We start from the raw sequence: 12,097 nt of genomic DNA, 5'->3' as shown, positions 1-12,097 counted from the left end.
GCAACAATTTGTGCAGTTAATGACACAAATGATGCAATTATGATTACAAACCATAACAATGGAGGTAATAATGTGATGTAGGTAAAAAAGGGAGGAGCTAATAACATGAACATACTTGATGAGGAAAAATGTACTTAACTCAACATCAGGAAATTCTAATGGCTTGTGTGGCTAAGTTGAATAGTCTTAAAAGTCTCATTTGACTTTTGCTGGACACTATTAGAAGAATAAAGTATCACCTTGCAAATGGTTATTTATTGTATATATCATATGTGATGGCTATAATTGTTAGCTATATAGTTGCAAGTTTATGGACAAGTCACAAAAGTATACACAAACTGTCAATGAATAATATGGCTTATGCTGAGTGCTATGTTACATCTGAATTATCTAGTTTATTATGTTAAAATTAGTGGGGTTGCCACTCTAAACATATTTTTATCATGGTTGGAGTAAGAGTAGCATGAATGCTCTGGACCAAAAATCCATTTAGTTGGGACCGTTTGATATAAATTATATAATATGATTGCATATTCCTATCCTTATTAATACTGATGAGCTTGAACCTTGGGAGGTGGGTACATGGTGAAATTTCCTCCACAAGAAAGATACAGTGACCGATACATTGAATAAATATACATTTTAATCATGACCTATTGATAATCAGGTGTTTAATTATGGAAAATATATTTGGTTTTTGGATTTCCATATCAGGAATATGATTGAGTCTGCTTCTGTGCTTCTAGGTTTTCTGTTTTCCAGTTGGTTGTTGGTAATATACTTTATTGAGGTTTCATAATATACTTTATTGATCATGACCTATTGATAATCAGGTGTTTAATTATGGAAAATATATTTGGTTTTTGGATTTCCGTATCAGGAATATGATTGAGTCTGCTTCTGTGCTCCTAGGTTCTCTGTTTTTCAGTCAGTTGTTGATAATATACTCTATTGAGGTTTCATAATATTGTACATCTCTATCTGACTCTAATTCTCACATCACAAGTTCTTTGAAACAAAATTTAACTTTTTTCGGTTTCATTCTATTTCTGACTCTATGATTTCAGTCAGAGCTAGCAAAGGAAGTGGGATACACAATTGGAAGATTTGGACATGTAATGTACCCTGAAAATGTTTATGAGCCCGCTTTGCGTTGTGCAGAATTACTGCTTGAAGGTGTGGGCAAAGGTGAGCATATTGATAGTGGCTTCCATTTATTTCCCTGTACTTAGCTGCAATAATCTCTAGATTATCTTGCTTGATGAAAGAAAATTATCATGCCATGCTTTATTTCAAATTGTTATCTGTGTCATGTGGCTGTAGGTGGAACTTCAATTACAAATTTCTTTTTTGATGTTTTCAATTATATACTTTGAATACCTGTATTTGCAGGCTGGGCTTCTCGTGTATACTTTTCTGACAACGGGTCTACCGCCATAGAAATTGCTCTTAAGATGGCATTTCGAAAGTTTTCTTTTGATCATGGATTTATTCCTGAACTCTCTAACGGGGACTTAGGAAAGAGTTTCCCTGAATTCAAGGTGTGCATATCTGGTTGAATAGCTTTCATGGGTGGGAGCTAGATATGCAAGCAATTATTTTGATTGAAAATATTTTATTTCAGTAGATTTCTTTTTACTACTATGGTGCTGTTAAATGAAAATAAATGGAAAAATTAATTTTAAGTTGCTGGTAGAAAGATCCACAGGCCATAATGTTAGATCCATATTGGTTAAATTAACACAAATATAGATTCGCTTCATCCCCCATCTTTAAGCATAGAAGGCTTTCTGCTAGTAATGTAAAAGTAACAACAGAGGATCTTTATTTTGTGAAGTTGTGTGAGAGAAGTCACTGTCGGCACACATTCACATAAAATTTAATGAGTTTTCTGAAGGTCCATGGAGCAACAATAATATTCCCAGCTTCTTTGGTTATAAGGAATCAGGATAATCATCCTGCTTTATGAGGCCTGCGATGTCTATATGATGTTAGGTTCTACATTATGTTGGTTGTTGTGTTACTTTAGAAAATTGTTTTGTAGCACATCTACTACAGGTGGAGATATAAGCTTGAAGTGGTTGTATCAAGGGCTCTAGGGCCTTTCGTGCTGTACATCAGCTTCTACTTTTGGAACCCGTTTCAAAGTAGTGAATGCTACACCATTCGACCATTCTGCTATTTTCATGCAATTTTCACTGTCCATACTCCAAGGAAGACTTCAATCCAAAAAAGATGATGCTACTTGCTGGAACAGAAATATGTGGGATGTACAGGAGTCTTTTTCCCTTATATTCGTAAGGATATAATAAACAAGGTTGCATGGGGACAGGGGTACTTGGGTACTTAGGGTATGGGTATGACTATTTTTCAAAATAGGGATGGGGGTACTTGGGTATGCCAAACTCTTTTTTAATATATATTAATATGTATAGAAAAAATCTGAAAACATCAGTCATGACAATAGTTTTCCAACACAAAAATAGTGATAGAGTTTGCAGATGTAATGTATTGTTTGCAGTTTCAGATTTGCAGTATGTTTGTAATAAATAAATATAATGAATGTTTAGATGCATAACAGAGAAGGCAGACTTAAAACATGAACAAGAAGATCATAAATCAGATGACAATGACATATTGCAAATGATAAATTTCTTCCTTGAACAGTGATAAAGTTTACTATTAATCAGTATGGTATCTAAGTTTCAGATTGATTGCGTGTTTAATTAAGCTTGATAAGCAACCAGCCCATACACAAACAATAAACCAAAACAAAAATCAGAAATCTTAATCAAGGTTCTTAGCTATGATGTTGTCTACTGAGTGTTGGGGGGGGGGGGGGGGGGGGCGGTGGTCTACTGAGTGTCGAGGGGAGTTTTGGCACATTTATTTTGAAGTTTATTTTTTTTTTTCAAATTTGTATGTTTATTCAGAAAACAATCAGATGCAGCTGGTTTTTTTTTTTTTGGGTGATTCTATTATTCTTCCCTGAAATGTTACATTCTGAGCTAATGTGTGTAAATTACCAAATATTGTGGTGTCTTACATTTCTCTTAGTGACTGAACATTAGGGTGATCTCAAGTGTGTTGTATAGCCCAGTTAATTGAAGTATCACTATAAAAATTATTAGCATTATTTAATTTCAACATTAATATCCGGGAATCTGTAAACATTTCTTCTTTTTATTTTTAGATTGTTTTCTTACCAGAGTTCTGGGGTTCACCAAGACTTTCTGAGTCGTAGAGTGCAGGACTCTCCAAGAACTCTCTCTAGGTTAGATGCACTAAAAATTGGTTTTTTGCCGAGTTCTGAGTTGGGTTAGCCTTGCCAAATCCATGCTGAATCTGAGTCTCATTTATTTGTTTCTTATGGACAAAATTATACAAGGCTTTCCAGTTGGCGACGTATATCCAACTTAAATGACGGCAGGAAGCTTTGACATTGAATTTTAGTTGCAGAGGACTTTTTTCTATTCCTCATCTACTTTATGTCAAAATTATTGGCACAAGCGCATATTCATCCAAATTTTCCATTTAAAGTTTTTTTCCAATTTTTTTAAAAAATATTCTAAGCATCTTTAACTGATGTTTTTTCTATTTCTTTTATCTCACCATCCTCATGTTATTTCATGCTCGACATGTATTTAATGTTACATAAAAGGCATTATTCTACAATATTCTTTTATGGCTGTGAGTACAAGATTCATATTTTTTTATTTTTAGATTCAGTATTCTCTAGTCAACTCCTAAATCCAACTGCTCCTTAAACAAAATATATGCCAAGTTGAGTCAGTTATGCTTTCTTCCTGACAGACGATCACACATTTTCCCACCTTTTAAAATTTTCTTAATAGGGTAAGGATATAGCTGCAAATTTCCTATAACATTAAATTCCATAGTTTTAGATCTCGTTGTCATATTCTGGGTGAACAAATTTACAGGTTGTCATATGTAAATTGGCAATTGCTTGTTCTGTACAATATGAATAAGATGATACATACAAAATAGAAAAAAAGCTAGAAATCCATAGAATGAAATAAAAAAAAATGTATTAATTATATATTGTTGTGGAGTTCAGTGTGTTCACTGCAAACTTGATCTGTTTCCAAGTCCATAGACAAGGATGACAAGGTGCACTTTTGGTGGTAGTAATAATTGAATGTGATCAATAGGAGAAATTAGTTTCTTTAATTAGTTATGCAAATCCATATTCATCTACAGCATAGACTAGGTTCCAACTAAACTGCAATGTCCCCATTTTTAGTAGGTTCTTGCAGTTAGCTTGGTCAGTTCACCATCGTGACCCTCGTGAGCTGGTAGTGGGATTTGAGGGTCTCAGTTGTGGAGTTATAGGCTTTCTCGAAGCTTATGGTGTGTTTGGCTTTGTTTGAGGGACTTACTATAAAAAACTATTGGTTCCGATGAGCTCAGTTGAGTTAGAGGAGTTGAGTGATGCTCTCAGTTCTTATTTTGGGCTTTTGATTTGGGCTCCAAGAATCTTGGAGGGAGTGTCTTTATAGTAAGTCACTCAATTAGGTTCTTGCATCTCTTTCTTCACTAGGATCGCTCTGGTGTTGTCAGATTTTAATTTGGATGCTTCATTTGTTTTTGCAAGACAGGTGAATTATTATTATTATTCATCTAAAAATGATGAGTTTGCTGTTTTTGTTGGTGTTGTATGTTGGTCACCTTAGTATCAGAGCTTGTTGGAACTGGGTTGAAATGTTTAAAATCATGGGCACAAGAAACACTGCCCTTGTGTGTTAGAATATTATGTTATGTTGGAAAAGGTCATATTGGGAGCCAAAAACAATTTATAAATTATATTATAATAACACTTTATTATATTTAAACCTTGTGTGGATGAAGCTTCTTAAGCGGAGTTCATTTGGGAAACTTGTGTCATTTGGAGATAATAAATATGAGCCCATTTGATGAGAAAAGCATGCGATCAATTGGTCATGTTATTTTGCTTTGTTGTCTTTGTGACATTTTTGAAGTTTTGATTTTCTGTGCCCTTGCTGAAGTATAAGGGTTTATTCTTGAGAAGTTCATAGTAATTCACAACTGAGGTATTGTGAATTAGTTTTCTGAGAATTGTCAATATCTCCATTGCTGTATACATTGTGGTTGGGAGATACCGTGGTGTTGGGAATCTAGATTTTGGTGTCTTCTCATACTGTTATTACTATTGCTAAGAAGCAGTTGTGTGCTGGTTAATTTGGTGTCGGTTGAGCACCCGTTTATATTTGCAGCTAGGCGTTATTTTCTATTTGTAGTTTGGGAGCAGCGTTTTCCATATCTCCAGTTGCATTTGTTTGTTTAAGAATTCTTTCGCTGTTACTAGTCTTCATTTCAAAGAGTTTCAAGGCATATCTTACTTGTAAGTTCGTGGATTGTAACTTCTAATTTTTCTAGGTATTGTTGATTTAGATAATAGGGGATATTTTATCAATTGGCTTATTGGTATTTTGTGAAAATACTCAGCATCTAAATTGATATTAAAATCTAGAATTTTGAGCTGTAAATTCTTTATGTAATATCCAAATATTTGAGTTGAAATTATTATTGGAGTATCTTCTACTCTGTTGCTATATTGTTGTATCAAAAATTGCAAAACCTCAAAAACAAAAAAAAGAAATTAATTCTTCAACACAGATTGTTCGAGAGCCATCAAGGTTCATCATAGTGGTATCAAAGCAGTTTCTTGCCATCTTGTGGGTAGAAAATTTATTATTATTTCAGATTTGCCGTTGTTTTGGAAGTGACTAACAATTGAGCTTTTTCTAAATATGGATAGATGTAGGAGGCGTAGTAGTTTTGGGAGCCGATAGATCAGTGTGAAAATAGTGAGAAAATAAATGCCTTGAGGGAGAGTACGAAAAAACTTAAGCTTCATCAGCAGAGATTAGCGGCGAGACTCTGTTATCCTGAGACGGTCGACAAGACAATAAGGTATATAGTTCTCGCCTTTAGAAGGCAGGCCTCAAGTTTGCAGGGAAGGAAGCTTGAGTTTTACTCATTTCATAGGGACGTGTGGTTGTTTCAGTGATAGTGGAGGATAGCGACATTGAGCTTCAACATGTTGAGGCTCCTAGAGTTGTTGTTGCAGTTAGTGTAGAGACAGTTGATGCAGTTGTTACTACTAATACTTCAGACTCTCCTGAGAGGGGATTGTTATTGGAGATTTGTATGTGATCTGTTGTAGTGCTGCTCTATGCGGAAGGCAGTTGCTCCTTCAGGAAGTGTCGATACATATATGCAGTCACCCAGCTGTGATGTTGGTGATCTAGGTATTAAAACAGAGTTAGTGGGTGTTAGATCATGCTTTAACATTATTGATTCACTGACAGATGTTGAGTCATGTGTGTAGAGTTAGGTAATGGCAGTTGAGCATCTGTTAGCAGATTTGGTTACAAAGAGTATGGATACCTCTGCTGATTTGTTGGATGATGCTATGAGTTGCACCAGGTATGATACCCCTTGCTAGGTATTAGGTGATGAATCTGAGGAGGTTTGGATGGGTCCTAGGATTATGATTTACAAAGATTTTCTGTTGAGCAGGCAGTAGAATCATGCGATACTGCGTGGGCTTCCGCTTCTTCAGACGAGGTGTCGGTTGAGGTACCGAGTAGTTGTATCTCGGTTGCAGATGTGTGTGAGGACAGTAGCACATATGCGGTGAGCAACTCTGATTCAGTTTTATATCACATTGCATTTAGTGAGATAGAGAGCTTGCATAGGAGTTAGGGGTTATAGAGGCACTATGTGGTTGGTCATTTGGAGGTAAGTGATGGTGACATCTCTTAAGCTATTGAACATTATGATGTTATTCATGAGATGTTAACTGCATATTGTTGGGGTGCTCCTTTGTCAGATGAGCACGGTGATAGTGTCATTTTGTAGCAGAGGTTCATGCGCTTCGAGAGGTTGTCAAGATCTTGAAGCATAGTTATTCATAGTTGGTACCTGATAGGGATTACCTTCTGGAGTGAGGGAGTACTTGTTATTAGACATTGTTAGGGAAAGAGGAGGTGGTTGAGCTCATCGAGGTGTTGAAGGTGATTGTGGACTCTCTTCAGTGTACTCAGTTGGCTCTTCAGGAGTCACAATTACATTTGGATGAGGTTATCACAGAGTTGGAGTGGGTAGAGTTGACACCAACCCCAAACCTTGTTTAGTGCATATTGAGGTTGGTGGTGAGTTTGCTTCCACGGTTGGGGATGAGGGGCATGATGATGTGGCAGTTACACCGGCTCAGGATATGGATGCAGTAGGTATGAAAGAGGTGAGAGTATCTATTGAGGACTGCAACGTGATTCCTGTTGTGCCATGTTTTTTGAGGAATCAGGTATGGTTCGCAGGGGAGTAGGTTGATTCTTCCACATGTAATTTCTACTGCACTGATTTGTTATGGAGTATTTGCTTGAGAGTTCATATTTGCAGAAGGATTCATACAAAGTATCTAAGGGTACTCTCATTCGGGGCTCTCATGCTATACAAAGATTGGTGGGAAAGATTGTAGAGACCTTGTCCACAATGCTTCGCCAAAAGGATTTTGTGGTTGGGTTTGTTGAGAGGGTTGCCTAGGATACTGCCTGATTAGTATAAATATCGATACATCATTTGAAAATGATGAACTTATATTTCTATTGTTTGTGCAGCCCCTTGCTTTATCTTCCTCAAGCATGCACACATGAACTGCAGGTGAACTATAGCTTACCACATTCATTGTTATATCTCCCACTACTAATCCACCGACTAGCCTATAGAATAGTAGGAGAGTGCCCCACCACCACCCTCCATCAATAGATGTTTCAAAGTTAGAGATTGGATTCGACTCCTGATTCCCAGTTTGGTACTCATGAGCCCTTGACAAATATTGGAGCTTTTTACCAACATTATACATTGATGAGTGCTCATTATGGGATGGGTTAACACCATCTTTTGCAAATGGGATCGGCAATTGCAAGTTAGACTAGTTGCAGTATCCACACACCTAGAACAGTTTATCAAAGGTTTGAGTTGGTGATAGTGATTCAGGTACTTATGGTCGTTATCATCTCCAGTATAGTTGGGTGTGAGTGTTAGTTTAATAGGGACTCAGATATTGACAGATTTGGTATTTCAGTTGGATTGAGTTTTGATGAGTTGTTACCACCATCAGTGCCTACAGTCACTTTCCAGATGATTATGTCTTTGATATCTATTATTTGGGTACTGATGCTACAAGAGTTGCTTGTACTCAACAGGGATTGTACACAGTTCTACCCTTGGGATCCGGTGGAGTGTGATGTTTATTTTGTTCTAGGATTGCTTGTGTACAAGCAATTTTAGGGAGGGAGGACTGTAATGTCACCATTTTTAGTAGGTTCCTGCAGTTGTCTTGGTCAGTTGACCATTGTGACCCTCGTGTGTTGACAGTGGGATTTGCAGGTCTCAGTTGTGGGGTTATAGGCTTTTCAACAACCTATGGTGTGTTTTGGCTCCGTTTGAAGGATTTTCTATTTATAGTAAGTGAAACTATTGGTTCTAATGAGCTCAGTTGAGTTAGAGTAGTTGAGTAATCCTCTTAGTTTTTATTTCGGGCTTCTGATTTGGGCTCCAAGAATCTTGGAGGGAGCGTCTATAGATAGTAAGTCACCCCATTAGGTTCATGCATCACCGTTCTTCATCAGGATCACTCTGGTGTTGTCAAATTTTGATTCTGATGCTTCTTTAGTTGTTTTTGAAAGATAGGTGAATTGTTATTATTCATCTAAATCTACTGAGGTTGCTATTTTTTTTTTTGGTGTTTTATGTTGGTCACCTTAGTATCATAGCTCGTTGGAACTAGGTTGAAAAGTTTTAAATTGTGGGCACAAGAAATAGTGGCCTTGTGTGTTAGTGTATTATGTTATGGTGGAAAAGGTCATTTTGCTAGCCAAAAGCAATTAATAAATTATATTATAAAGACACTTTATTATATTTTAATGTTGTGTGGAGGAAACTTCTTAAGTGGAGTTCATTCGTGAAACTTGTGTCATTTGGAGATTATAAATACGAGCCCATTTGATGAGAAAAGCATGCAATTAATTGATTATCTTATTTTGCTTTGTCGTCTTTGTGACGCTTTTGAAGTTCTGATTTTTTGTACCTTTGCCAAAGTATAAGGGTTTGTTCTTGAGAAGTTCATAATAATTCACAGCTGAGGTATTGTGAATTAGTTTTTTGAGAATTTTTCTTTATCTCCTTTTTTGTATACATTGTTGTTGGGAGATACTATGGTGTTAGGAATTTGGATTTTGGCCTCGTTTCATATTGTTATTACTTTTGCTGAGAAGCTATTGTATGCTGGTTAATTTCGAGTTGGTTGAGCACCCATTTATATTTTTTGCTAGGTGTTATTTTCTATTTGCACTTTGGGAGCAGTGTTTTCCATATATGCAGTTTCATTTGTTTGCTGCAGAATTCATTTACTATTGCTAGTCTTCATTTTAGAGGGTTTCAAGGCATGTCTTACCTATAAGTTAATGTATTGTAACTTTTAGGTTTTCTAGGTATTGTTGATTTAGATAATAGGGGATATTTTATCAACTGGGTTGTTGGTATTTTGTGAAAATATTCAGTATCTTAATTGTTATTAAAATCTGATATGTTCAACTTTATATTCTCTATTTAGTATCCAAATATTTGTGTTGGAATTATTATTGCAATATCTTCTATTTTGCTGCTATATTGTTTTATCAAAAATTGCAAAACTTCAAAATCAAAAAAATAGATTGTTTGAGAGCCGACATGACTCATTACATAAACAATATATTTGTGTATTTTCCACAAGATCTTAAGCGGGATACTACAATCTTGAGGATGCAGGTTACCTCTGAGATTTCTAATAAATTATCTTCTTTTTGCTTTGCGTTTTCTAGATAAAGATGCTTCTGAACTTTGATAAATAGTGTTCTTCCTACCATTTGTTTTCTGCAAACATTATTTGAAAGTTTTCCTAGGTCTTGAGAATACACTGTCTTTGCCTAGTTCTCTATTTAAACCACTTATAAGAACATGGTTCTCAGAGGTAGAAGAATTCATTTAGTAGCATCAGATCTTGTTCCTTTGAGTGTCTTGATCAAATCAGCGATTTGGTTAGCCTTTCGTTTCTCTCCTAGGTGAAACAACTTTGTAAGATTTCAGCGAGGAGATTGCAATCCTTGCTTATTGTACCAATCCAAATTGTCGTTGACTCTTCCTTAACATTCTTGATGTTCAAGAGGATCGTCTGCTTCCTCCATTTGATAGTATTATTTGATAAAGGGCCATGCTTTTCTACCTGGCATACATATTTTGGAATCTGTAGCAGTTTTTGATTGATTTAATTTTTTGGTTCGATCTCATATGCATGGGTTCGGTCTCATATCCATGTTTGATTTCTATTTGCCAAAATGCACAATTCAATGCCATTCATTTACAATCAGGGGATTCTAATTCTCTTGTACACCCAAATGAGTTCTTTTCTCCTATTGTTGAATAAAACAATATAATATTGAGTATTGTTAGTTTCTTTGGTGAATAGATGGTGGATAAAATAGTTCGTATGGTAGGACATTAAATTGCTTCACTATGGAAGCTACCTAGTTGAAGCCCACTTTCAATTTACTATTATAAGCAACAAACCTTGAGATACTTTTGCAAAGAAGGCTGTATGAAATTTCCCATATGGGGTGCTTTAGCTTTGATCTTACAACCAAAGACTATTACTTCTTTTAAATTAAAATTTATAAGAAGGTTGAACTTTGCCTCATATGTTGTGGTACACCTAAAATCTTTTTAAAACTTATTTCATGTTTCCTGAGGACTGAACATAGGTCCCCACTATGGAAGTCCCTGTTTTTAATTGCTTGAGCCAATCTATTCGACTAATGATAAGGCAAATTTTTCTTTTATCTCAACCTAAGTGTGTCTATATATGTATATATTGATAACTTTGTTTTAACTTATTTATTTCATTTTGTTTTCGTGCAGCTAAAAGCCATCATTGTATGCTATAAACCTAACAAAATCAGTTACTAGCAAGTAGCAGTGAGCAGTTATGAATCTCAAGTTGTAGAATCATTTCCTTTGATACCTCTTATATGTTGAGCATATGATTATACTTAGTGATGCTGGTGATGGGGGTGGGGGGGTTGAAGTGTGAATCAATGTAATGCAACATTTACCACTTTATAACTTTATCAATCACATGAACATCATTTACTCAACATCAATAATCCTCCATATGAGAAGAACACAACACACATTATTTACGTGGAAACTCTCATTTAATTCATGAACATTTGCCCACTAGAGACACCAACCCCTCATTCAATTTGTGAGCACTAGCCCACTAGAGGCATCAATCTTTCATTCAATTTTCGACCTTATGAATGTTGCTTCTTCAGTGGTTGATAGATGACCTTTTTTTTCCAGAAATTAGGCTTAATTCTCTTTTCAATCTTCTCTATTCTCCTCGTTCAACTATATCTTCGCTATACATTTCTCACAAAAGTCTGTCCAATATGCTTCATAATTCTGCTCCAGAGTTTTCCATATCTTTGCATGAAATCCTTTTCACAGGTCCCTTTAAGTCTTCACAATTAGGTTTATATAGTCTTCATAAATTTGCTTAAGGCTTTATCATATATTTGCTCACTAAAACTTCAACATCACCCTCTTCTCAAATCTGCCTATTGATCGTGTAACTTGAGTTCTCTTCTTCACAATTTCACCATCTTCAAACATTTGTATCTTCATGTCTGCATGAAGTCAGGCATCTCACTGTATAGATACAGCTCTTAAACACCACCACCTTTGATTCCATTAGCTTAATTAGTCTTTTCCATGTATCTCAACTCACTCACATATATGAATTTCTTTATCTTCATGGGTTTCTTATTTTCTTTTATAACTTTATGCCTCCCGAAGAGAGGAACCTCTTTATATAGACATTACTCTATTAAAAAAAAAGTTTAACTACTTTTCTTAATAACTGCATTCATAAATCTGTTTTCCCATAAATCTCACCATAAATGAATCTATCGTTTTGTTATGACATGTGAATGAGACAAAAAACTTTATTTTC

At 35.6% G+C, this 12,097-nt stretch overlaps 1 protein-coding gene across 4 annotated transcripts in view; it reads left to right on the top strand.

Annotated features, from left to right (window-relative positions):
* The window catches only part of BIO1 (adenosylmethionine-8-amino-7-oxononanoate transaminase), a 287,024-nt gene that overhangs the window by 140,436 nt on the left and 134,491 nt on the right, over window positions 1–12,097 (top strand). For all 4 annotated transcript variants that reach the window (XR_016364885.1, XR_016364884.1, XM_089832134.1 and 1 more), the window contains exons 5-6: window positions 1,068–1,188; window positions 1,393–1,541. Coding sequence is in view for 2 of the 4 variants with exons in the window: in XM_089832134.1 (XP_089688260.1) it covers window positions 1,068–1,188; window positions 1,393–1,541 (270 nt within the window). In the remaining 2 variants the exon portion in view is untranslated. The remainder of the gene's footprint in view (window positions 1–1,067; window positions 1,189–1,392; window positions 1,542–12,097) is intronic.

Source organism: Cupressus sempervirens, chromosome 5 (assembly GCF_028749045.1).
Source record: "Cupressus sempervirens isolate cs-2001-9-10 chromosome 5, ASM2874904v1, whole genome shotgun sequence".
Classification (NCBI taxonomy): domain Eukaryota; kingdom Viridiplantae; phylum Streptophyta; class Pinopsida; order Cupressales; family Cupressaceae; genus Cupressus; species Cupressus sempervirens.
The sequence above is the reverse complement of the archived record's forward strand: the minus strand, read 5'-3'. Positions and strand labels throughout refer to the sequence as shown.